Source organism: Brienomyrus brachyistius, chromosome 8 (genome assembly GCF_023856365.1).
Source record: "Brienomyrus brachyistius isolate T26 chromosome 8, BBRACH_0.4, whole genome shotgun sequence".
Classification (NCBI taxonomy): domain Eukaryota; kingdom Metazoa; phylum Chordata; class Actinopteri; order Osteoglossiformes; family Mormyridae; genus Brienomyrus; species Brienomyrus brachyistius.
Window position 1 is genome coordinate 7,421,051 of NC_064540.1, and position 27,147 is coordinate 7,448,197.

At 44.8% G+C, this 27,147-nt stretch overlaps 3 protein-coding genes across 3 annotated transcripts; 1 reads left to right on the top strand and 2 right to left on the bottom strand.

Annotated features, from left to right (window-relative positions):
* Positions 1–2,497: 2,497 nt before the first annotated feature.
* Positions 2,498–10,069, top strand: arf4a (ADP-ribosylation factor 4a). The gene is made up of 6 exons (XM_049022847.1): positions 2,498–2,840; positions 4,675–4,755; positions 5,158–5,267; positions 7,557–7,628; positions 8,484–8,609; positions 9,084–10,069. Exons 1-6 carry the CDS (start codon positions 2,774–2,776, stop codon positions 9,168–9,170), a joined length of 543 nt encoding a protein of 180 aa, XP_048878804.1. The 5' UTR covers positions 2,498–2,773; the 3' UTR covers positions 9,171–10,069.
* pde12 (phosphodiesterase 12) lies at positions 9,592–13,499 on the bottom strand. The gene is made up of 3 exons (XM_049022846.1): positions 12,172–13,499; positions 11,825–11,903; positions 9,592–11,682 (listed from the first exon to the last, which is right to left on the bottom strand). Exons 1-3 carry the CDS (start codon positions 13,411–13,413, stop codon positions 11,240–11,242), a joined length of 1,764 nt encoding a protein of 587 aa, XP_048878803.1. The 5' UTR covers positions 13,414–13,499; the 3' UTR covers positions 9,592–11,239.
* Positions 13,500–16,503: 3,004 nt separating this feature from the next.
* On the bottom strand, positions 16,504–26,867 carry atp6ap1la (ATPase H+ transporting accessory protein 1 like a). The gene is made up of 7 exons (XM_049023207.1): positions 26,671–26,867; positions 21,581–21,621; positions 21,178–21,263; positions 20,688–20,929; positions 20,015–20,065; positions 19,473–19,716; positions 16,504–17,733 (listed from the first exon to the last, which is right to left on the bottom strand). The coding sequence occupies exons 1-7, from the start codon at positions 26,766–26,768 to the stop codon at positions 17,497–17,499; spliced, it is 999 nt and encodes a 332-aa protein (XP_048879164.1). The 5' UTR covers positions 26,769–26,867; the 3' UTR covers positions 16,504–17,496.
* Positions 26,868–27,147: the final 280 nt, after the last annotated feature.

Here is a 27,147-nt window from a genome sequence, read left to right on the forward strand (position 1 = left end):
TATGGGGGCAAACAACAGGGTGAACAAGCAAACACACACAATGGAGCCGGAGGTGAGATTCCAACACCCAGCCTTCAATGCATGAGGTCCTAATGCAGAACACTCTGTGGCCTTGAGTCATAGGGGGTGGCCTGTGGCTCAGCAGGTTGGGTATCGGTGATCGGAAGGGCGCAGGTTTAAATCTCATGCTTGCTAAAATAGTCCCTTCTCCATTGGACCCTTGAGCAAGGTCCTTAAACCCCCCAGGAAACACTCCAAGGGGACTGGAGGGACAGCTGATTCTGTGCTCTGAACCCACTTTGCAAGATGGCATGCCCAAAAAGCACATTTTGAAGTAACTTCTTATACAAATGGCAGTTATAGTTCCATTCATTATTTTTATTTTACATGCCTTTTAAGAGATCAAAATACATAAATACCTTTTCAAATACAGTGACTGACAGAGGTTGCTCTGTGGAGAGTTACTTCAGTCCTCCATTGCTGGGGGTTCAAATCTGATCTGTGTGCATGTGTACAGTATGTTTGCTCTCCCTGTATCTCATGAGTTTCCCCCAGTCCAAAGACAGCCTGCCTAATTGCATAAATGACATCTCGAAATTTCCAGTAGTGTATAATTGCCAGGGTATGAGCCTACATGCTCCGTAATGGACTGGCATCCCATGCAGAGAGCTCTTCTGCGTCGTGCCCTGTGCTGCCTGCAATAGGCTCCGGGCTCCTCCCTCTGACCCTGACCAGAAGAAGCAGTTTGAAGAGAGATGAAAGTAACAAGAAAACATATGCTATGCTTAATCTCCAGGTTTTTCTTGTGTGTGATTCTAATTAAACCATTAACATTACCTGGGAAAAACTAAAGCTTGAACCTTAATCATTATTATTATTCTATCATCATTCTATCATCTAGCATCTCTCTATATTTCAAGTTTTTTTCCACATAAGGTGCATGGCCTCAGAAAATGCAAGTCATCAATTAAGCACTGGGGTGTATTCTAAGGTCTTCATATAGCAATATATTTGAAGTTAAGGCAAAAGATTACAGTCAAAGAGATAATTCTTCAATACCTTCAATATTCTGGACAAATTCAACTCTATGGCACATCCATGTGTCATTATAGATCACTGAAAAGTATTATAATGAAAGTGTATAGCTAATATGTATTATATATTATTTATTTCACTGATGTTTTGTTCAAAGTGACATGCATTTCAGAAAGTGGGATCAGACAGTCCATGGAACAATTGGGTGTTACTCAGGGACCCAACCGTGAAAGTACCGCCCATCACAGGACCGGCCAATCATGCGAGTCCACATACCCTATTCTCCTAAACTGTACTGTACGATAAAACCTTTCGAGAATCTGTTCATTCTTGTCTCTGCACTGATACAAATCAGAGTTTTGAGACGTTAATCCAACTGGACACTTCTTTATGACAAAGCATTGAATGCAACATATTTGGTTTTCCCCTTTGGTAAATATACTGTATTTGTGTAGCTGGTATAATTAGGCAAGACTGTACCTGTCCTGTTCATCTTCCAAGCTGAAAATAATGTGCAGGACAACTCACACTTCCGGGGCTGCTGGGTGGGCAGGAGGGACAGTGAACCGCATGCAGGGATGTAACTTTTAACTTTCATTGCTCTAAACAGAGCGTATGTGAGGATGTTTGTATATGTGTAATTGTTTTATACATGTAAAATGCTTCAGCACAATGGCTGTCAAACTGTGGTTTGCGAGAAGGCTGTGGAAATTTGTTGTATATTCTGGAAAAAAATAGTAATTAAATGAATGTTAAATTACTTTATACACGCACATATCTGAAATCTTTTCAGGTTAAGATACTTTCAGTTTTCTCTCTCGTGATACATTCAGGGCAGGTTGAACGGAATCTATTAAATCCTGCAGGCTGCAATTCCTGCTCTTTAAGTTACTGTATCCTGGCGACATTTCAAGGTCTGCTGTGCCACGGGGATTCTCCCCCTCGCTGAAATGTTCAGGTTACTGAGATTTTTTTAAGTTAGCATTCAGGTCCCTGTATGTTTTTTTTTTTCATTTAAGTGATACTTGGCTGCTCTGGTTTGATCCAGAGTCGCACTTACTTCAGAAAGTTTGAGAACCACTGCATTACCATAACTACATCTTTTTACAGGATCTGTCTGAGGATCTGAGCATCTATGCACCTTTCATATCCACACTCTTTTCCTAAGACCCTTAGAAAGGGATAAAGACCCAACATTTCAGTTATTTTCAAAAACATATCTCTCTAACACTGCGTCCCCGTGTTTTTTTTTTTTTTTTTGGACCGCAGCAATTAACACCGAAAGGCACGAGTACGACCGATTCCCACAATAAAGGTACGAATGTCACATATCTCACGTCATCATGTTTGCAGGTCAGTGCGATTTGCACTACAGGTTCTCCTGCAAGGAGTATCACCGGGTAGGGCACGAGGTCGGGCCAGTGTGCCGCGGTGCATGCTGGGATGTGCAGCCCGTGACGTCATTTCTACCGCGTTGGAGAGTGACGTGGCGGGTGGAGGAGGGGGGGTTGTTGGACGCCGGAGACCAAAGATTTTTACTTTTGCCCCCGTAGAAGCAAGGCGGCTGCCACCCGTAGTGACCGGCCGCTAATGTGCCGCTTCATTCTCGGCGGATTGTAATTAAATTACTGCACTTAGCCGTATTCATCAGGGTAGAAAGGAGGGAAGTGCCTCGACCAGTAGCAATACAGCCTGCTAGTTAAATTAGTTTATTCAGTTCTTAGTTGGACAATAAACCATGGGCCTGACGATCTCCAGCGTCTTTTCTCGCCTCTTTGGAAAGAAGCAGATGCGGATCCTGATGGGTGAGTCGGCGGTGTGTAATAAGCTAACGGGGATGCTCTGACCGACAGCCGTTTTCGGGGTTAAGTGAGCCCGATTCTTCCGAGGTCTTCGGCCTGGAAGAGGGGGTCCATTTCCCGTGGTCCACGTTGTCCCGTAGCCTGAAAACACCCGGCCAGCTGCCCGGTCTGCTACCCGGCGAGGAGTGACTGCAATATCGTTATTTTTAGTTCGTTAATGTTAATTAAATTCCACAATCGGGGGGCGTAATAAGCGCCTTGATGCGTGTAGCTACTTAGCACACCGGCGTTAGCTGTGTAACTAACGCTTTGGGGCTAACCGGCTACATCCAGTGTCCTCGGATGGATACTTAGGGCCTTGGAATCACACGTACCCGATTCGGTTTGGCGTTACCGAAGCGGAACCGCTGGATTATTGTCGGGTTTGATGGCTGTGAGAGTCAGACGTCCCCAAATGAGGATGTTAAAAACGGCTAAACGCCTGGGATCCGGCCACTGGCTCCGGCAGCAATTGCGGCTGAGCTGCTAAAACGTCCAGATCATAGCAAAGAAAAATGAACAATTATCTGGATAAAACATTGATTTGAGATAAATGGAAGCTTGTTTCCTAAGAGTAGCCACTGTGGATAAACGGTGACAACCCTTGGCCCCACTTGTTTTTTTGGCTCCAGTAGTTTCTATCAGCAGAGGAAGCGTGGATTTAAACGCTTTAAAACGCCCATGTTCTCGGGATAAAAGAGGGAAAACTACGGTTAGTAACAGCGTGACTAAAGCGGCACTTTATATTAAATCAGGCTTTATGGACGCAGGTGTTTCAATCTGGCCAAACGCGATTTACGTTTACGTTTGTATACGTGGTATTGTGACACGAAGGAAGTAAAAATTACAAAACAAAATGGGCAAAAACTTTTTTTCCCCCACGGGCAATCTAACCACTTTTTAACCAAAATTTATCACTTATAAAGCTATTTTTTCTGCCAGGATCTGTTTAATGAAAATGTTTGTATCTGGGGGACGGGAAACGGAAAGTTGGTTTTTTTTCTGTGGTTGAATTGCAAAATGGACACGCGTTACTTACGTACTTAGTTTTGCCCCAGTATAAGTACTTGTACAAATACTACTAGTGAATTTAGGTGACCTTGTCAGCGTTTAATGAAATCGGGCCCGGGTTTTGTTGAATGGGGGGCGGATTTGAAGCGTAAATGTTATCTAACCCCCGCGATGGGGATGCTGCCTAGGCGGGGGACGCGTCTTCCTGTCACTCTTTCTGTCCCCGTCGAGTCGCAGTAGCAGCGGAACTGTCATCGGTGCGCCGCCGCCACAGGAAGCGGCGCTTGGGGCCGGAGGAGCTTAAACACACCCGCTGCAAAAGCCGGTGCTTCGAAGGCGCACTGCCGCTGCTTTGCTGGCTGTACGAACTGGATGCACGGTGCTATATTTATAACCATGTCCCCTCTGGGATCAGTAAAATATTTTTATTTTATCGGGCTCTTTTGTCCATAGCACGTTGAACATTCTCCTCTCACCTTGTCTGTCTTTTATTGAGTAGTTCTGGAATTGCAAGTATGGTCATTCGCTTTAATAATGACTTTAAAATGATCATGCTTGTATATAGTAGTAGTAGTAGTAGGATATTGTGGTTCTTTACGGTGTTTTACCCCGGTGTGTGTTGCTTTAAATGTCGTTAGGTTACTTTTTCTTTTAAACTGGTATGAAGAACTCTCCAGTCCCTGTGTTCATTTGGGCATGCAAAGGCGTCACTCGGTACATTATTGGAGTATCTGCTTGCTTATGCTTAGCTTGTTGATTCTCTCCCCCCCCCCCCTTGCTTTCTTAGTTGGCCTGGATGCTGCTGGAAAGACCACAATCCTGTACAAACTGAAGCTAGGGGAAATTGTCACCACAATTCCCACTATAGGTAAGAAATCGGGGGAAGTGGCAGGTGCCTTGTTTTCTGATGTAAGATATCCTGGGCTACCATTTTATATTGTAATGCAATTTTTCCACTATTTATTTTCAGTAGAGTACATTGTATGCTTTACACGGCATCACTCAATGAGGTTGTTTGTAGCGAACAACTTTTTTATCTCGCTCTCCTCCGAATTTAGCCGGGTTTATTGGCCCGGACAAAGGCCCCTTGCTCTCACACACATCCCCATCCTGAAGCGTTTCAAGTGGCTTGTTTGCAAATGCAAATGAGTTTGTTTTACTGGAGGCAAAGCTCCCGTTTGCGCTATTTTTAGTGCCTTTCACGCTTTGAGGAGCCCCGCATGGACGGCGTCCGCTGGAAACTGCTTCAGCATCTCCCTCCTTCCCACAGGGTTCAACGTGGAGACCGTTGAGTATAAGAACATCTGCTTCACGGTGTGGGACGTGGGCGGCCAGGACAAGATCAGGCCCCTCTGGAGACACTACTTCCAGAACACACAGGTAATTTCATCCACACTGATAGCAGGTCATGGATCACAAGTGACGTTTCTTTTCTAGATGGCAGAGTGGGGGTGGGACTTCTAAGACTTAAGGCAGATATCAGGTTTCGCTCAATTAAACGGCACCAGAATTCTGAGGCAGTATTTCCCAGCCCAGGCCTTGGTCACCCCCCAGACAGTCCAAATTTTTGCCCCCTCCCAGCTCTCGGCAGACACGAACCAGGCATTCGGTGCTGTTGATTGGCTGGGAGGGAGCTTTGGTCTGGTGTTCCAAGATAGACTCGGCTTATATGACTGTCCATCTAACACAGGCCACACCCCATCTCTGCATAATGACCCAGCTGAATTCAGTCCCCCCACACTTGTGATCCATTGAGAAAACACATCTGCCCCGATGCCCCTGCCTTTGCATCTTTACTGTGCCAGTGCTAGGGTCTCGTCTGAGTCATCATTCAGTGTGTGTGTGGGGGGTGGGCTGGCTGACAAATGCATTGTTCCCCAAGTAACTTCCTGTTACAGAAATGGGGGTGGGATGAGCATGAGAGAATGGTATGTAATATTACACAGATCTTCAGGTGAGAAGTCTAGATTCTTCTGTGCCATTTCCTGGTCACCGATTGCCCTGACGTGTTTCCCTTTGGGGCGTGGCTACTGTCAGATCAGATTTTTAAAATTCCAGTTACCCCTTTTGCAATAAACCTTTTGACTTGATTAGTGACATTTTCCAGTCTTGTGTACTTGTGTGGCTTCCATTGAATGCATACCAGACCAGGTTTTCATGCTAGGTGACATGTAACTAAAACAGTCAGTCAAGCCTCCATGGGCTTCTAGGATAAAGCACAGGTTAAAACTTCTTGATATCAGTATGAATAGTAGCATAAAATATATTCTTTGAAAAGAACAATTTACTGGACTTTCCAGATCAGTTCAGACCTGTATTCTGGTGACTAAATTAGCAACTTTAACAGCACGAAAAACACACATTCCAGCCTTTTTCAGAAGATGCGGGGTGGTTCCAATATGGGTAAATGCTAATTTAAAGGAATGTACTTGTTAAATACAGTAATAGTTGTCATATGATGTAAAATATCCAAAAGGGCAGCCCCCATCCTGTGAAAACAACAAATGAAAAACTACTGGCAGACTGGATGTGAAATATTGATGGAAAGTGAGATGTTGTTTGGTCTAAGTTTGTTCCCATCACAGAGGGACTGTGATAGTCTTCTGCTCTTTGTTGTAGTCAGGAACCCTGACAGGGTAACACCAGCAGGGGTTCCAGACCATCTTGGGGCAAATGGACTGGCCAGTTTGGATAGATCAGACTTGGATCAGATATGTGTGAAGATAAGATCAGAAAAGAGAAGCCTGTTTTGGTCCCTGGGGGAAATTCTTTTGTGCTAGGCAGCAAGGTAGGAAAAGTGCACATATGTAAACATGTTCAAGACAAAGTGCAAAGACAGTATGTGGAGTGCAGACAGTACAGCAACTTGTATGTAAATATTGTGCAGAAGTAAATATGAATAGGTGGGGTGTGTAATGAACGTAGTAAACGTCCAGTGGTATGAATTTCAAATGCTGTTCTGACATGCTTTATGGCTGGAGGGGAGGCCACTGAGTCTGGATCGACCAGGCAGCCCTACACTAGGTGGGTCATTTCCGAACTAGGTAACAATGTCTGATGGCAGTGCTAAATATTTAGGGAGGGGTCTTCAAAACCATAACCCAGCTTAAGACAATAGTTTTGTCTCTATTTGTGGTCTCATTTGAGTCATTATGAATGTTTTGTTTGTATTTTTAATTGCTTTGTGTTGTCGTCTTTATACATATTTATATTCCCTCCTCCCAGATTGCAGTGTGTAGTTTGTTTGTCTGTTCATTCTGCCTCCATATGACTCTGCAGATATTCGGGGAAGATGTGGGTATTGAGGCCAGGGACGGAGGGAGTGGGACGGAAATAGATCTGTGTCTTTCTCACCCGGGGGTCTCTTCCCAGTCCTGGGAGGCACGGCGGGGAGGGGCGTCACACTGCCTGCATTTGGCTTTCGCACAGATATCACCTTGTGTGTGACTGTGAACGAGATTATACTCGACTGAAGCGAAGCGCAGAATTAGCGGCAGAGGGGTTAAGTTAAAAGGCCAGCGCTGCCACACGAGGGCCAGTGAGTGTCCTCGTCCTCCGAGGGCCCCAGCTGGCGGCTGTCCTCTGCGTCTGGGGCCGGCATTAGGTGGCGAGCTGCCCTTGTCCTCGCCACGCTCCTGCCGTTATGGTAACGATGTCTGTTCTCCGCAGGGTCTCATCTTTGTCGTGGACAGCAACGATCGTGAGCGAGCGCAGGAGGCGTCGGAGGAGCTGCAGAAGATGGTGAGTCTGCTATATTACCTGGAAGTTTGGCCCCTAACCTCGTGACTGAGTTAATAATAATAATAATCGATACTTTATTGATCTCCGTAGGGAAATTGTCTTTACACCTCCCACAACTTGCTCTTTTTCATAGAGTAAGTTGTCCATGAAGGGCAGCCACCCGTAGCGGCGCCCAGGGAGCTGGGGGTTAAGGGCCTTGCTCAAGGACCCGCAGCCTGAGGCTGGGTTTGAACCTGCAACCTTCTGATTACAGGCACACAGGCTTAGCCCACAGAACCACACGCTGCCCCCAAGTTATGGATATTATGTGTGGTACATCGTTGGGTGCCCTAAGTATTGACTGTTTGGCAGACAGCATAAGGACCTCAGCACTCTAACACCAGGGTTTAGGAACAGTTTCTACTCGGAGACCATAATCCTGGTATATTGTACCATTTATTGTTCAGTGTTGCTGTTCCCATGTCCCATAACAATAAGGCTGCTCCTTGCTGTTATATGCCGATGTACTTTTAGCAGACAGGAGGCGAAAGGCGTGTTTCTGAACATCTCTCTGTATGAAGCACCCGTGCCGGCAAGCTTGATATGACAAGCTGGATGCTTGATTTGATTTTGGGGTTGGTGTGTGGCTCAGTGGGTTAGGGTGCCGTGCCCACGATCAGAAGGGTGCCGGATCCGATCCCATGGCCATTGGGCTCTTGAGCGCGGCCCTGATCCCCAGTTCCTCCAGGGCCTGTCTGACACTGCTTTCCAAGTTATGCGTTGCTTTGGATAAAAGCGTCTGTTAAGTAAATGTAATGTGTTGTATTGGTGGGAGTTCGGTAGCCTCCCTTTAATGTCTGCCTCCCACACACACAGCTGCAGGAGGATGAACTGCGGGACGCCGTGCTGCTGGTGTTCGCCAACAAGCAGGACTTGCCCAACGCCATGCCGATCAGCGAGATGACGGACAAGCTGGGCCTGCAGACGCTGAGGAGCAGGACTGTGAGTCTCGGGGGGGGGGGGGGGGGCGCTGCATATTCACACCTAGGGTCTGCGTGTAGTAACCTCTGTGGGCTTTCAGGCTGATGTCGGCTGCACTTCAAGCACTTATGCTCTAGTTTGTAGCAGTCGATGTTGCCCCTTCCACACTAACAAATGCTCAATTTCATAGTGTGACCACACGTACATTGACACACATCCTCGATCTGTTGGTGTGATAGTGAGTGCAACTCGTGATAAAGGTTGGATGATTTAGTATCTATTTTTGTGATGCAGCAGTACTCTGTGGCAAAGTACTCTGTGGTGTTTCTGCTTCTGATTTCTTACGGTTTCCAAAAACAAATGGGGTAGATAATCATTACTGTTAACATACATTGTAGTCATTGTTTGGGTCATTGAGGTCTGCAGATAAAGGTTAAGAATACTGCATATGCATGATGTCAGACTGACTGCCCTGCTCTCGTCTCTCTCCACCAGTGGTACGTGCAGGCGACCTGCGCCACCCAGGGGACGGGGCTGTACGAGGGGCTCGACTGGCTATCAGACCAACTCTCCAAGCGCTAATCTGCAGCATGCAGTCAGCATGCCTTTGCTTAACCAGGGACACGATCGACGCCGCTGATCTCGGCTTGGGAGAAACTCGCCTGGCTTTTTTTTTTTTTTTTTCCTCCTGCCCCCTCCCTTAGCCCCTGCCCCTGTTTGATCAATATGGCATTCAGCTGGGAAGGCTCGGCAGCCCCTCCCACCAGCTGTGCCCCCTCTTTGTTTGGTTGTTTTTGATTGTTTGTTTTTTTTTTTTTTGCTTTCCATTCACGTCCTTCATTGTCACGCATATGTTCTGATATGTGCGACAAGACGCACTTCAGACAACTGAACCGCCAGACTGTGTGTTTGGGCGACAGCGTCTTCAACTGGTGCCGCTGTTAAAAGTTTAGTTAATTGTCCAGATGCTTGTGGACCAATTTCATGAAACTCCTCCCCCCCCCCCCCCCCCCCCCCCCCCACACACAAACCTTTGTTTTATAGAAATGTAGCCCCCAAATGTAGCCCTGTCATTCTGCATCACTGTCCCTCCTGGCCAAATTGCTGGACTCTGGCTTTGTGTGTAAATAGAGGCAAGCGTTCTCTGATAGTTATAACTGATTAGATGCATCCCACCTCCATTCCCTGACCCTGCTAAGGATTTCCTGTCATTTTTCTGTTGCTTACTACCCTGATTTCATTTACACTTCTGGAAGGATATACATTTTAACTTATTAGGCCAGTCCAAGTTCTGCTGCAATTTTTTATATGTACTTTTTATGTTAAACTGATTTAAGCCAGATCAGCATCTTCATAAAATTTCAGCTATGGGAAACATTCCCCCCCTTTTTTTTGTTGTAAAAGTAAACTACTTCAAATCTGAGCATCTTCATTTTTGCCATTTTACCAATGTAATTCCTAATAAAACAACATAAAATTGACTTCCTGTTTCCGGCATTTGGTGTACCTGTGTGGAGCCGGTTACTTCCTGTTTCCGGTTCTTGATTTACCTGCATTACTGTGCAGCCAGTGACTTCCTGTTTCCTGTGCCTGAATGGAGTAGAGTGACTAGCTTACGGTAAATATGCTGTGCTACACCCAGCTGGCATCATGACACTGGGCAAGAACTTCATATGGATTGTTATTGGGTAGGAGTGCCAGGGGCTCTATGGCACCCGACTCCACACCATTCTGTAACAAGTTGACTATGCTTTAAATGGTCAACTAATATTTTAGTGCTCCCCCCTCCCCTTCATACTATCAGAAAATACTAGACAAAACAGGACTAATTCTAATTTGACACTTGCTCTGAATTTTTTTTTTGAAGTATACAAATGTACCCAAACAAAGTGGAGTAAATAATGATTTCCACACTTCTAAAGCACAAAAGTCCCGCTTGTGCATTTTCTGCCACCTATATAAAACCATATTTTAGTTTACATGAAGTTTAATAGCCACTACAGACGACCAGAATAAATAGGTGCCAATTATAAACCAGCTTTCAGTTTTCTAAGTCTCAAACATAAGCACAGTTTTGTCAAAGCAGTTTCAGTGCTAGTTAACTGCCTTTGGGCTTGGTGCATGCTGGAAAGAACAAATATTCAGTGTCCTAACATCATGAAGTAAATTGTCATCCTGGGCGACGGAAATAACCGTTAGCATAATTTAAACAAGCATAATGTTTATCCATAAAATATCAAATTCCTTGAACTGTACGTATCCCTCAAAGTTATGGTTTCTAAATCACGTCAAAACATGTGCGTATGTAAATCAAATCAAAGATATCCAGTCCCATTTGCAAAAAGGTCTTTGAAAGCCCTTTAAGTTGGCATTTTTTTTTTTTATAAAGGGTGTGTTACATCACAATTTAACAACCCAGCTCAGATGTGGCCAGGATTCAGGCAGGGTCTGCCACCAGATCAGGCCAAGGTGGACCTCAGCAGGACAGTACCTGGAGGGCTGCACTCACACCTCACTCTCAGACCAGATGGTCGGTGGAGTGGATGTGGTTATGGGACACTCCTGATTCAATGCATACAACCGCAAGGGGATTTTGCTTACTGCAGCAATGGAAATTTTACATTTCCAAGAAGTCGGAGAATGCACACCTATCACTTCCATATGAGGTCACAGACCAGGGCGATGTGGTCAGAGGGATGTGAGACGCTGGGCAGAGCCTGGTGGGTGGTGACCTCCTGGTGACATGGCATGGGGATCACCTGATCCACCTCCAGGGCACTTGGCTCCACCAGCACGTAGTCCAGGCAGCCGTGGAAGCCACCCACGTAGTTCGTGTAGGCTGGCTCCCCGCACGCGCTCACCAGCCGGAAGGGGCTGGACGCATCCATGGAGCAGAGCTCCTCCAGGCCGTCCGAGGCCCAGTCCTCGTGACTCTCGGCCACATCGCCCTGGGTGACCAGCTGGAGTACACCTGAGGATGGGGCGCTGTTGAAGTCGCCTGCGAAGAGCAGTGTGGCCCCGGGGTGTAGCTCTGAAATAACCCACTGCAGGTGCTTCAGTGCCACTAACATCTGGATCAGCCGTACATGTCCACCTGCACAAGAGTGACACCTGCATCAGGCCCGAGGACAAACCAGCCACACACACATATAAACTGTGGAAAGGCAAATCTAACTGTCCTCAGTGCCAAAGTAAAAGTACCATGATGAATGTGCTACGGTTATTTGCATAGTTACCTTTAGGATGCCAGTACAAGTGGGTGTTTGCCACACAGAGTTTCCTAGACAGGTCTTTCGAAGACTGCAGCACAGTTACCTGATAGATGACAAGAAAAATACCTAGTCAGGTAAGTGAACCCACAATATTATGTCCTTCTTGCTATCAGCTCAGCTTTTTATTTATGTATTTAACAGCAATTTGAAATATGAATATTCTGATACAGTTAAACGTGAGGTGTATCCTGCTAGGGATTTCACTGTATAGTTATTAGGAAATTTGAGACAGTAGGAATAACGGTTTTTCTTAGAAATATATAATATAAACAAACAAGGGCATGCAAACGAGCGAGTCATTCTCCAGGCACCTGTAACACCGTGCTCCTTTCCAACACCTTATCCCGGAGCGCCGGGGTAGCGGAGATGCGCTCCAGCAAGTCGGCGTGTAGCGGGTCCGAGCTCAGCGCGTCGCACAGCGCGATGTCGTGGCGGCCCAGCACCGCAAAGCGGGACCTCCGGAAAAACGTCGCCAGACCTTCATGCTGCCTCTCCTTGATCTTGAAAACGCCATCCAGGTCGAAGGCATCGAGCGCCGGCGACAGGCTGTCACTGAACACACCCTTGTCAACTTCTTGGAGGCAGAGGATGTCGGCGTTGTAGCCTGACAGCTCCTTCTTGGTGAGATTTTGCCGGTAATCTATACCCAGCGCGTAGGGGGCGCAGTATGGGTACAAGACCGTCCTGGAGAACTCTGTCTGCGCGTACACATCCGCTAAAATATTATAAGACACCACCCTGACGACCGGCTCAACCGTGAGTTTATTCGTGTACATGTGCCTGTTGTCGAAGGTACATGCGCCCGGTCCGGCCTCCACGGCGGCCGCGGTCGTCACCTCCACGGGCGACCCCAACCTCGCCCCGTCCCCAGGTGTGCACCGCATCTTCAGCCTCAAACCGATGTCCGAGTTAGACGGCGTGAACACTCGCTTATCCCCGGCCTCTACCCAGCAGTCGTCGCCTTCCGCGTCGGGGACCCGCTCCTTGTACCACGTGAACAGGCAGCGATCTAAGGCCCCGAACTCGATCCTGAGTTTCGGGCAGACGGGGAAACCGGCTAGCAGGGATGCTGGCAGCTCGGCGGTGGTGAGAGTCGGGGGATTCCTCTCTACCGAGTACTTACAGTCCCCCACATGCAGGACAGCGCCGTCCTGCCAGGCGTCCGCATTCACGGCGTCCTCCGCCACGAACTCGCCATTGTAGGACAGCCTGACCACGGGCTTGGGCGCCGGACACTGATCCGCTTTATTTCTTTTTATCTTGCCCGCCTTGCCGTGGCCCTTGGCGGCGTTGTTGGCGATTCGGGCCAGGACGCAGCCGAGCTGCTCCGCTTGATCCCTTAGCATGTGCTTCTGACTGCCATCCAACACGAATGAGATGGTCAGTTTGCTCTCCGAGGGCACGCATCTGACTACAGCCCGTTCCATGTTCATGTATAAACGCTCGGAAAGCCGGCTTGCGAGGACCCACGCTGGTCCTGCGATGTGTAAACGGACTGGTAGCGCTCTGTAAACGGGGAGAGACCTAATACAATAAATAAAACGCGCGTACATGGGTCCAGTGTAACTACACGAGCGGAAGCAGATTGATTTGACAACTCCTGATGTATATCGTAGCACAGAACTGCAACTCCTTTTTCGTCACAACGAGAATAAATATAAAATACCGAGAACAGTATCGCTTGTGTCGTTATTATAAAATTTCTTAATATTTTTTATATTGTTTTTCTTTTGTAGTGTGTGCCTAAAACTAGTAAGATAATATGACCTCTCGGAAATTGTGGAAAATGCTGAGATAAATGTTAACACGAATGCAACTGAACTACGCATGCTCACTTTTCGTAGGCGGTGGCCGGGAGCTGTTTGAGCGTGCGCATCTGTAAACCCGCAAATGTAATTTTAACAAGGCGAACGTGATGAACATGTTTGTTAAATACATGTAGATGAGAAGTGGCAGTGACAACTGTGTGGATAAACATGATTTAATGCAAAATTTCTTATGAAAATATGTGGTACATTTTTGCATACTTTTAAATCTAATCTGAATATAGTTTAAATAATTTATTACTTGTACATTGTCACAACCAACAACGGGTTGGTTCTGGTTGTCGTATTTCTCATTTTATAGTTATAATATACATATTTTTTTTCTTCTAGAAATAAGGAACATAGTACAATTATCAAATATGACCTCTATCAGACATTCCAGATATATTTTTAAATTCAATGAATTACAAGTTATTCTGAATTTTTAACGTCTCATCATATATTCATTTATAATTTATGTATTATGGTATGATTAATTTACGGTTTGATACAATCATTTGAAAAGGAAATAGTTCAGTGGTGTCAACCATTAAAAAAGAATGATACCAGAGCTACTCTGGTAATGCTATTAAAACAGGACCTCTCTTCTGATCTACCGATAGTTTCATATTGCATTATCTTGACAGGTATGTTTGTCCAAAATGACATATAATTGAGAATGTAGGATCAGCCAGACCCTGGGGGGGCCTTGTTCAGGGGCCCAACCCTGACGTCACTCTGCTGACCAGGGGAATTGACCTGATGCTCTTCTGTAGTCCTGAGCCACACGTAGCCTCTCCATGCTTTCTAAAACACTTTTTTTTTAATAAAACACAATTGCCTTATATTATTATCTTCTCAGCTGTTGCCAGTAGCCACTGGGTAGTTTGGGTCCTGACCAGGAACCTATGGGAATTTCCTCCCTTGGATGATGATGCCAAGGGGGAGTACTGGTGGTATTCTGGCTGCCTGCGCGTTGCCATTTGTCAGTACTGAGTAATACTCTGTTCTACACAGGGTATAGCTGAGCGTCACCCAATGCATGTCTGCAGCAGATGGAGAACCTCGCAGTGCCACTCTAACCTCAGCACTTCCTGTCTTTTGGGAGGAAGTCGTTGTATGGCAGTCACGCACTGACCTTGTCATAGTTACTAAACCAAGTATTCTGCATTGTTTCGTTGGTTAATTTACTGAATAGATTTGAATCAGTAAAACGGTTTCTTATACTTTATCGTATAACACATTCTGGCATGCTAATTGGAAATGATTTGTATAACATCAGTGACACATGGTACGTTAAGAAAAGGAACAGATCACCTTTCAGAGAGATGTTGCTTGTATTTTATCGTATCACCTTCTCATGAGGCTGGTCAGGGAATAGGGATCAACCACTGTATGTGGTTTTTAAAAAAATCATTTATTGCTATACAAATATAATTTCAAGTGGTGCTGTTTTAACAACTAAGCTGCTACCACATTTAGTAGCCAACAAGACCAATACCAGAAAATGCTTTGTGTTCGTGATGACAATGGAATAGGTTTTTCATTCAATTTGCATTGCCAGGAATATATTGTCAAATTCCAACTGCATCAATAGGGTATGATCAGAGATTGAAAATACTTATATGTACTAATAACATGACAATGCTGGTATAAGCTGAAGGATTACATCACATCCTTAACATTTCTTAAGAAAATATAACAAAACCAGTATCTATGGATCAAGTTAATAGATATTAACAAGTATAATTTTCCAGAAGTAAATAATTTTATGGTAGTAATAACTAGTTTGAGGGGGTATGACAGTGCAGTGGTTAGCACTGCTGCCTTATACGTCTGGGACCCGGGTTCGAACCTCTGCCTGGGTTCCATATGTGGAGTTTGCACGTTCTCCTTGTGTCATTTTGGGGTTTCCTCCAGGTTCTCCAATTTCCCACCACAGTCAAAAAATATGCTGATGCTGTTTGCAGTTATCAAATTGCCCATAGGTGTGAGTGAATGGTGTGTGAGTGAATGGTGTGTGAGTGTGCCCTGTGATGGGTTGATGCCCCATTCTGGGCTGTTCCCTGCCTTGCACCCAAAGCCTTTATGATCGGTTCCAGACGTCTTGCATAGAGAGTATAGCACAGGTACAGGACCAGCCTGGAGAACTCCATCTATGTGTACACGTCCACTAAAGTATTATAAGGTACCACCCAAATGGCCAGCTCAACCTTGATTTTATTTGTGTACATGCACCCAGTCTGCGACAAGTGGTTACAGAAAATGGACGGATGGATGAGATAACTAGTTTGAAATGTACACCCTACTGGAAACCCTTCATATGGTGGATTTTAAATAAAGCTTTTAATGAATATCATTAAAAATAATGAGTGTTTCTGTATTAATATTAATATCTATTACAGTTATAGCAGGGTGGTATGGGGGCTCAGTTGGTATCACTGTAAGCTGACACCTCCAAGTGAGACCCAGCACCATACCACCTGTTATCACTACATGAGAAGCCTAAAGTTCTGTTCCGTAAGTTCCATCCCCTTGTGTGTGTGTGTGTGTGTGTGTGTGTGTGTTCTCTCTCTTTGTGTGGATTTTCTCCGTCTTTTAATGTTTCTGGATTGTCCCTGCCGAGTGCGAGCATATGCCCTGTGATGGACTCCCATCCTGTTTATCATGCCCCCCCCCTCCTCCCCCCGGTCTTTTACCCAGGATTGGCTCCAGGCTCACCACAACCCTGTATGTAGTGGTTGAGAAAAGTAGATCGATGTATTAGTGCCCATGAAATCAATATTCAATATTCATTTTTAAGTTGCTGCCCATTTGCAGAATATAGAGACGCAGAAATCTACCTGACAATTGTTTATTGTACCAGTTACATCAATTGGGCAATGAAAAAACAGTTTCCTTCAATCTGCATGTTATGATAATGACCAATATACATTGCACAATACTAACCATCAGAGTATTGTATGCAGATGGTTTCCTAGTCACTGGCATGCTGTATGTTATGATGAAACAATAACTCCATGTTGTTACTGCAGTTACGGTATTCTCGAGTATGTTAGTCAAATGACACTGACCTGTACTGTATATGTGAAGAGATGCTCTCCTCTGCATAATGCTGGCATTAAAAAACGCTGTTAACGGCTTAGCTAGTCAGAGAACACTCAAAAACAAACAAAATAATAGTTCACAAAACCGTAATCCTGATATAGTATAATTTTTATAAATTATTTTAAAACAAGTAAACACTTGCCATCTGCAGTACTATTACACCTGAAGATAATGCATGTCCCAATGGGTGTTAAAAATAAAGACCCAAGTATCTACATCATATATTTCATGATATTATAGAAGGATTAAAATAATGCCTGTGACCAATTTCTGCCAGTTTTCCTTTAAATGTAAAAAAAAAACACAATACACAGTACAAATATTGGAGAGACATTTGAGTGATGATGTTAATTTGAAATTCACTTGACAATATCTCCTCCGTCTCCATTGCCCTGTCGGAATGCCTAATTATCTCCACGTACGCAGTCAATTCGCGGTAATAATCGAATCGGTATCCTCCAATGATGACTTGTCTCCAAATCCATTGGATGATGCTGAGCTGTTGGGTCCAAATGGAGTCCCGCCCAGCATGGACAACCACTGCTTGGCCACAAAGCGGCCGCAGCTCAACCACCGAAGTTGCAAAGTCAGCTCTGGAGAGCAATATTCCTTTTTCTGCCTGTGGTGTCCACTTTGGGTGGCCAAGGAGGGCCAAGCCAAGAGATCTATGGATCAGCCCATCTGTCTGCCACGGTGGGGGTGGGCCCAAACCACCACTGCCTCCTAAAGGCTGTTCTTGTCCGGGCACTCGGCCTCGGGGCTGCGGGGGAAGTAGACGGTGGCCTTGTGCTCCTCATAGCGGTCGATGTGCTTCAGATGCATCACCATGTGCACGGCGTAGGCCAGCACCAGTAGCAGGATGAAGGAGGTGATCAGGCCCATCAGAATGGCCGGTGTGAAGAATGTGGCGCAGTCGCTTGCCGAGGCAAACCGGTTGGACTGTACGTTGAAGGCCTGGATCTGTAGAGACCCAAAGAGGAGAGTGAAAGGACAATGAACTGGGCTGGGCGATGGGAACATCTATCAAGCCAATAACGTCATGCCTGTGGTTCATAATCCTAGACCTGGGCAACCATTTTATAAGCTCAAACCAGTCACCCCCTTTATTATGGTATTAGAAAATGACTAATGGCTACATTCTGCAAAATTTTAAGTGTGCAACTGGTGGATGGTACACTATCCCACAATGCCGCTGCAGCTGCAACCAGAGATGAACGACATCACTTGCTCTGAAACTTTTGTCAAGGTGATGGATTAAGTTCCCTCTCTGTACAGATTTAAGTAGAAAGTAATACCCAGTTAGATCAGTTGACTATAATATGTATGTTTAATAGTTCTTAATAGTTTTTTTAAACTTTTGTAGGTCAGGTCAGGTAATATGCAAGACGGTGACTGCAGAAGGTCTGATTGCATGCCTACCGCATCAAACCGCATCAACGGTCGAGTAGTGGGCTTCTAATGAATTGCAGTGCACACTGTGTAAGTATGCGATTTCGGATGCACCCAAAGTGAGTTCTTTGAAGTGCTGAACTGTGAATTCCAGAAATGTACTAGCAAAGGCAACATTGTGACAGTATCTGCAAATTCATAAATGAAAGGAATTAACATAGAAAACCTAGTTCTGTTTTTCAGAACAGTTAGAACTGAAACTGACAACAGCACGGACATGCAATTAAGTGCAAAGCTACAAAGTCAGGTCTAGAAAAACATCTTCAAAAGTACTGGTACATCGCTAAGAACAAAGACTCAGAAAGAATTGTTCAGTATATAGTATTTGCTGTCACTGTTTATGAGGTAAAAGAAGATGAATCACATTGATGCTTTTGAATCGGTGTTGGTAGAGACTTATCACAGACTGCAAGAAAAACAAACAAGTGGATTCTTTACCAAATCAAGCCAGAATGAAACGCAAAAGTGACCAGACTGAAGATGCTTTTTTTTGTTTAGTTTTTTTTCCTTGAAGGGCAGGGGCAGGGCTATTATGAGATGACCAAGGTTATTTGGAAAAGACCACATCAGAGTAGATAGTAAAATAGGATAAGGATGTCCTGAAACAAGACCGATGGGCTGATGGAGTCATTACAGTCAAGTGACAGAGGCTTTTCAGTGCTACCAAAATTATTCTTTCCATAGGACAAAATAGTAATATAAACCATTTAGTTTCTTGGTTATTCCCAGGCAAAGCTGAGCCTAAATATGAAATCACCAGCATAATATAATAGCCAGGAATTCGTTTAATATTTATTTTGAGAAAATATAAACAATAAAGAATATTTAATATTTAAAAATATATTTTTAAAATGCTTTAGTACAAGCTCAAATTCAGTAAATCTACTTCAATATGTAATTAAAAACTGCATCAGGGTTATTTAGCTGAAAGGCAATAAAGAGATCAGACAAACTAATATCAAAACCAACATATACACTGGGATCCAAGGATCTAGAGAGCAGGAAGGAGGACAACAACAGGGTGAACCTAAGAAGCGGCCTGGCTCTTTAACTAGAGCCAATTAAGGAACTGGCTTTACCACCAAAGAGGAACCTTTTAGCAAAGCACTTAGGATTGTTTCATTAAATATCTACAGTAACTGTACAAATGGGCTGAAGAGGAGAATTTCAATCTTCGTAAATCACTATGGATGAGGAACACCGCTTAGCAACCCTACAACGTTTTATGACGTTGTATTGTTGCTACCCACCTGGAAGTCTGTGAAGGTGATGTGCCAGTTAGCAGCAGTGTCGGCATGGGAGCTGGGCACCAGCAGGGTGTCGTACTTCTGCAGACTGCTGACGTGTTGACAGTGGTAGGAGTAGGTGGCCGGCGCATACACCTCGGTGGCGTTGAAGGTGGCCTCCTGGGACCAGTTGTACTGGATATGAACGCTGTCTAGGGTGAACCAGTTCTGGCCTGCTGACTCATAAAAAGTGTTGGACATCTGCAGCCTGTTGAGTGTGAGGAAACCAGATCGATCACAGTCATGACACATGGCAGGTTGAAGGTCACATCTGCTAACTTTGACCACTTTCTTGTGATGTGGTCAGTGCCATGTGGCGCCTTAGGCAAGCTTCAGCATCAGCGCCCCCTTTCTGGGGCAAAGTGAAATTGACTTCTAATCAGCACCCCTTCAAAAAATGGTGCCCTAGGTGGTCACCTATATTGCCTAATGGGTTGACCGGCTCTAAATGAGGTAACTGTTGTATGGTCACGGACTGCACCTGCAGAGACGGGACGATGACATACCTGATTGCAAGCCCCCTTAGATCCTCCACATCCCCAAACTTTAACGAAAGCCTGCAAAGTGAAAGGTTTATTGCATGCATATTCTTTATCAGGCAACAATAAAACATCTTGAGTCAGCTTGAATTACAAATGATGCTAGAATTTACGCCATAGGTAACATCTTCATTTTTGCTATTAGTGTATTCGACATGCCGCACTGTGCCAGTAACTTTTAATGAAGCTAGCACATTCAATGTCAATATTAGGCCTGCATAAATGGCACTATTCACCCCTTATGAAGAGATTCCATGGTCTGCAACGATGACAATGTGCTAAGCAGCTGGGAGAGGCCCCTCGTGTCTTTGGGTTTGCAAGGCAGGCACAGGCTGACACAAATAGCCCAGATTTTGGCTCGTGTTCCGCAGAAAATGTATTGAAGAAGCACGGACCCTTTTTTTAATTTATGTGGGAGCTCGGTCACATCCCAGTACTCCTAAGATCAGTGGTGATGTGTCAGGGTGCCTTTTGTTAGAAGAGTCCTCAATTTGTGTTGTTTTTTGATGTAACTGGCTTGAGGCAAGGTAAGGCTTCTGTACAGAAGTGGCCATTCTGCGGTAGTCTGGGCATGATTAATATTTATCTGCGTGAGAAAGACGGATGGTGCAGGAACGCGGTATGGGGGGGGGGGACTCACGTGGCTTTGTCCTTGCCACAGATGGAGCCGCGGGTGTCCACAGGCGCGCTGGGGCCAAAGAGCCTCTCGGTGAGGTCCACAAAGGTGAGATTCTTGTACCTGATGGCCAGCCTCTTAGCCCTGAAGAGGATGCAGGTCTTGCCGTTGTGAACCACGTTCAGCGGGGAGTATGGGAGTGGGCTGGCCGACTGCAGCAGCTTTCGCTTCGCCTTGTGGTGGGAGCCTCCCTGCCACCCATGAGACTGAGGATACGAGGGGGGGGGGGAGCGGTTTTACCGGCTTCCTGTGTATCGCTTTGCCCCACGCTCTTCATTTCATCGCATTGGAGCATGGCATCATCAATAATTTTGTACCCCCCAGGTGAGAGAATTACTTTCTTCACGATTCATTCCACCCGACTCGACACAGACACGTCTGTGAAGTTAAACTGGCTCAGTTGCTCCAGTTTCTGGTTTTTACGTGTATATTTAAAGGAGTGACTCTGCTGTACCTGCAGTAATCTTCGCAGCGGGTTTTCAGCCTCAGGCAAAGAACTTGCTGCCTGTGCGACTTTGTGAGCCTGAATGGAAGCTCCATCTGCATTTATAAAATGGAAAGACATCTTTTGGAGTGTGTGGTGCATTATGTAAGGCTGTCCCACACATGAGAGGGGCATTAGTCACAATCTTCCCTTACATAACATATAGACCATGAAGAAACTGGAACGTTCAGGTAGTGCAAGCGTGATATGAGGCTCCACATTAGCACTGCATTCAGCTGCATCCATCATGGCGATTAATTATCATTAATATAGGCGGTGGATAAGAATGTACATATTAATATAGATGTTGCAAATATACAAGCGTGCGGGTGATGTCATTAATGCTTAATGAAGGTTTAGGGTAATTACTTACCATTCCTAAGTCTAATGGCCTGGTATGAGGCGTTGTCCGAGCTATAAATACAAATAAAGAACACATAATTATAGATCATTCGCAGAGAGTGTTCCAGAGCCTGACAGGGAGACATTTGAGGCTATAACAGTACATATGCACCGTTCCACTTGCACGTTCTATTTTTATCGGGTAAGTGGCGATTGGAGCTCCGTTCATCGTTCGTTAGCTAACAGTCACGTTCACCCATCGCCGATTTGCTGAAAGCTTTTGCGCAGAATTAAAACAAAATACCAGGATTTGCTTTTATTTATACCAATGGGACAATTAGGTCACTGTTATTGGCCGGGAAGCAAACTGTTTTGGGGAGGGAAGGCGAGGTTCTGGAAGCATCGGCCTACCTGCTGTTATTCTGATCTGTGCTCTTGATGTTGATTGCCGTGTGTTACTTAGGGGATTAATCTAAGACGCGACGTCCTGTCATCTAATCGCCGCCATAATGCCAGACGAAACGAGCTGCACAGGGAAGCGTCTAAAACCTGATTAAAGTCCTGCTGGACCTGGCAGCTTCTCCCCCAGTGTCAGACTGGGCCATGTGACCTGGACGGGAGGCAGCAGGCTGACCACCTGCGATGGCCAGGAGGCCAAGGGGCAGAAGCCTGGCGAGGTGTCACCAGGCTGTGACACAGTGACAGTTCCTGGGGGCGTGGTTTCTCTGAGCCCCTGATTCGTTATGCGAGCATTCTTGCTAGCGAGGGACGAGCGTCAAGCAGACGGTTTGGATGATACCGCAAGAAACACTTTTACAGGAAGATGACGACGTGTCATTGTGTGGCAAACAGGACTCGGAATTCTGGAACCACGTGTATTTTGTCACGTTTTAGATGGGCACTGGCACAGATCTGTTAATATATTCAGCTAAAAAAACAGATATCAATGCTTAATATACATTCATATACAAATCCATCCATCCAACTGTTTTTCTACATCAGGGTTGCAAAGGGACCTGCAGCCCGGGAGAGCAGGGGTACAATCTGAATGTGATGCCGGTTTATCGTTACACAATCAAACGCAAAAACACATAAGGAAACTTTAATCCAAATACAAATTGCAAAACAAAAGCTCATCAAAATACTACTGCCATCCATGCGTGTTCCAGCTGCTTATCCAGCATGGTGCCATGACTTTCAAAAACTGTCCATCCCTTGATGAAAAGCTCAATCGTGTCTTTATCTCCCTCCACTGCAACAGTCACATTGACCTATATTCCCATATCTCTCCCGCAAGATGACGTTTATGTGCGTGAAGTCATATTTGCCTTTTCTGTGGAACGACATCGGTCATCGAGTATAACAATGGAAAACATCAGATGCTTTGTTTTTAAATGATTCTGATAACTACTGCTGCAGAAACCACATTGCAGAGCTGTGTATAAACAGTCCTCTGATATAAAAATATATCTGGTAATAATATATGTCTTTTTAAGTCATCGCTGTCACATTTGTTATGTAATAAAAAGCAGTTTATCTGAGCATAAACATCCATCCATCCATTTTCCAAACAGCTTATCCTACTGGGAGGTCCAGAGCCTATCCCGGAAGCAATGGGCACGAGACAGGGAACAACCCAGGATGGGGGGCCAGCCCATCGCAGCGCACACTTGAGCATAAACATAACAGGCGTAATTAGCAAGCTTAAAAAAGCCCTTAAAAGAGACAGATCCGATCGGCAAGTTCTGGGCTTCAGAGGGCTCCAACAGCCGCTTATGGCAGATCAGCGCTGGGCTGTGCTTGCGTCACTGGCTCTACCTGAACGCAGGGGTGCTGTGTTCAGGGCAGTGCAGTTATATAAACAAAGCAGTGGGCCAGCCCTGCTGTCTGACTCACTCGGCGCGCGATTGCAGACAGAGGGGCAGATCAGGGAACACATCTTTAGAATCGTACCCCCTGCCTGGTGCCCCGGCATGGCACCAAATCAAAGCTGATAATAGGAGATTAAGGGCCGCGCTGTCCCACATGCCACCACGCCATCCCATCTGCGTGGTGCCCACACCGGCGGCCTAAGCAGCCAGACGCCCTTGAAGCAATATGTCACCGATGCCAATCTGGGATGCGTTCCTGCATGCGTGGGGTGGGGGCACACGGCTCACGGAGGGTCCCTCTGTGTCCCTTCATCCAGTGAGGGGACATGTGTCTCAGCTGCAGGGCCTCTGACAAACAGCATTAGGCTCACGGGGCACTGGCTTTAAAAGAGATTTTAAATTATAAAGTGGCGAGAGACAGGCAGAGGATCCTTCTGGAGATTTCCATGGGACACCCCCCCCCCCAGGAGAAAGCCTGCACAAAGATCTCTCTTTAATAGAATAGCAGTCATTTATTCATCCCCTGTGGAGAAATATAGTAGTTCTTACTACCCCGTCTTGCTCTTCATGAGAGCCATATATACAACTGAGGGCAAGTCTTGGGGTCGGAGAGCAGGGTAGCCAACATTCAGCACTGCAGGAGCAGCTGGGGTTAAAGGCCTTGATCAAACGTCTTTCTCAAAGTCCCTAAAGGTGATATTATAGGCCATGGAATTCAAACCCTTGACTTTCCAGACAGTTGCACATCCCTAACCACTGAGCTACACTAGAATCCTTCCAGAACACTTCCTATAGTGCTGAAATTAACAACTGTAATCTTCTTAGTTAGTGTCATTATGCAACGTAATATAATAATGAACGGAGGAGCATTTACTAAGATCACAGGATCACAGGATCTGAACTCGCAGCCTTCCAGACATGGGCACAAACTCCTAACCTGCTGAGAAACACACTGCCACTGTGCAGGAGTTCAGGGCCCAGTCCAAAACTTTGGAACACATTTCAAACAAATTAAATAATTAAATCTTTTAATTCAGTGGATGTATGATTTAAATCCTGTGTGTTTTAAACCCTTCATTACATCCATCTTCCGACCACTTACCCTAGACAAGGTTGCAGGATAATTTAACGCAATCATAATAAAAAGAAGAAAGGCATCTCACGCCCAATTTCACTGCATCACATTCCCATACTTGTTTAGATGTAAGGCACATCTTCCCAGGGTACAATAAAACTGCATATTTAGCACTGCAAATTTTAAGGAAAACCAAACCTGGGACTCGCATCCCATCAAATCACTGCTTTTGCTAGAAAGACTGATGCTTATGAATCAACAGTGCGAGGATTAAGATACACATGAATGAATTATTTAATTCGGCAGACTGAACAATGGATTTCGTCAGTCCCAATACAGATGGCTTATTTTTTTTTTTAGCAGTTTCAAACAAACTGCTTTTCCAGAATGCCTTGTTGTATTCTCAGTAGAATCCAATTAAAACAATGCGAGTGCAATTTTGGCCAATGAAATGGCAGGAATATGGTGAACAGGTGCGATGTGAACACGTGTGAACATGGACATGGGTCTTAATGTAGCATAATTAAATGACTAACAACGTGTATCTTAGTCAAATCACTGAGGGAAATCTCATTGTTTTACTGTCAGTCTAATTAATTAGTAAATTGTACCTAGTGAGTTGTACCTGTGTAGCTTTTCTAATTATTTTACATATTATGTATTATGTTGATATATGTGGCAAGATGGCAATATTGAAGGCAGCTCAGACAGGGACCTTTGTCCTTGTTTCAGAGGCGACCGCTACTAAAACATCTGGGGTAGATTCAGGTTAAGGTCAAACTGCTGATCGTCGTTTGAAAGGTTTGCAAAAATTGTGATGAAATGTTTTATTTTACGGTCGAGTTAGTAGTCCAGATATTTATATCTTTCAAAATGTCTAAATGCAACATATATAATTAGACTAAGCAAGGCATACATTTCTTCACTGTCCAATACAGAGGAACAATACACAAGAATAATATTAACTGCCATAAGAATGAAAATACCCTTTATTTAGCCTTGATGTTTCATAAAACAGAATAGAACAGAACAGAACGGGAGTATGGAGGAAATAAGGGTAGAAATTAGCAACGTTAATATTTTCTGGCCAAGAAAGCAAGCCGGTGCTTTCTATATAGCTGTTAAACAGATTATAAAATAAAATGGAAACTTATTTATAGACGTATAAAAATTTAAAGGATTTTACGAAGTATTCTGCTGAACTAATTCGTTTTCATTCATGAAGGAAAATTATTTGTAATCTGAAGTGTGCCAATTTACTTCATTAACATGTTATTAAATAGTTCATAGCATTTTCCCCTTTAGTAAAAGTATCCTGATACACATCAAGTTGTTTTATTTATAAACTTATACTACATTTCTATGTATATAATTAGATATATTAAATAGATAATGCATGGCAATGAAGTTTACATTCCAAATTATATCCAGCTCTGTTTTTGCATCTTTTAAAAAATACTTCTCTTTCAAAAAATAAGCATTTAAAAATACTTCAATTGTATCATAATAAGATTAACTGTACGATTTACGAATAATGCATTTTCATGTATAATATAATATATTAAGCATTTATATCTCATGTATAATATAAAAACTTTTGCATGATATATTGTTTTAGCAGCATGTGACGTTCAACAAACGATATGCTTCTCTGCTATCACGTATGCTGAATCTAAAACCGAGCCTGTGATATTAGTTCTCTGTTAAACTGGTACCTAACATGGCTGAGACTTGCATTTGAAGAGTATGTGTTCCTACAGCTCATTTTATACAGCATGTGTGCAAGGTACCCAAAAAGAATGCAGCTCATCACAACACCGCCCCACCGCCTTGTAGCACGCATATGGATCAGTAAGCTGATTCCCACTCAGCTACACTAATGGATTTTCTCCTGGGTTTCATTGACAGCCTTGCCTAAATTTTCCAGGAGTTACAGGGAGAATCCAGACTGAGAAATAAATGAGAGTGAAATGACCATGGATGGCCTCACACGCGCAGGCTGGCTGGCAACCCATAGATGCTCCCTCAGCCCCAGACGTGCATTTTTCCACATCACTTTGTTCTTTTGTTTGTTTCCTGAGGTCCTCCACACGCTCAGAACGAAGCACACGACACCCTGCCCGTCCAGCATCCCTCCGTGATTCCCACACCAGCACCTCAAATCATCCTACTCACCTATTTTCCACAGCTGCAGGCACTTGGTCAAAGGACAATGCGAGCTCAAGGGGAAGAAGGTGTATCATATAAAACAGAAAGATCTTGTGTTTTGCCATGGAGACGACCAGAGGAGCCTGTCCCAGCAGAAGGCTGCTTCATAATCTGCTTTGATAACATAGCCGAAACCTGAGATCACTGACTGGCAGTGACAGCGACCAATGGACAAGCAAAAGGAAGATAATCGTGTGTCATGGTCACACCCCTCTCCCCCCTCTTTCTCTCTCCCTCCCTCCCTCTCTCTCTCTCTCTCTCTCTGCCACACATTCACCCCCACACACAAGCCAAGATACTGGCACATCAGAAATAAAACCAGGAGTCTGAAAATCCCTGTTTTACAGAGCACATACTTCTAAATGCAAAGCCAACAATCAGTCATGCCAAATTCCTTTATTCTGTAGGTCCCTGCCATTTAAGATGGGGAAACTGTGTTGTGAT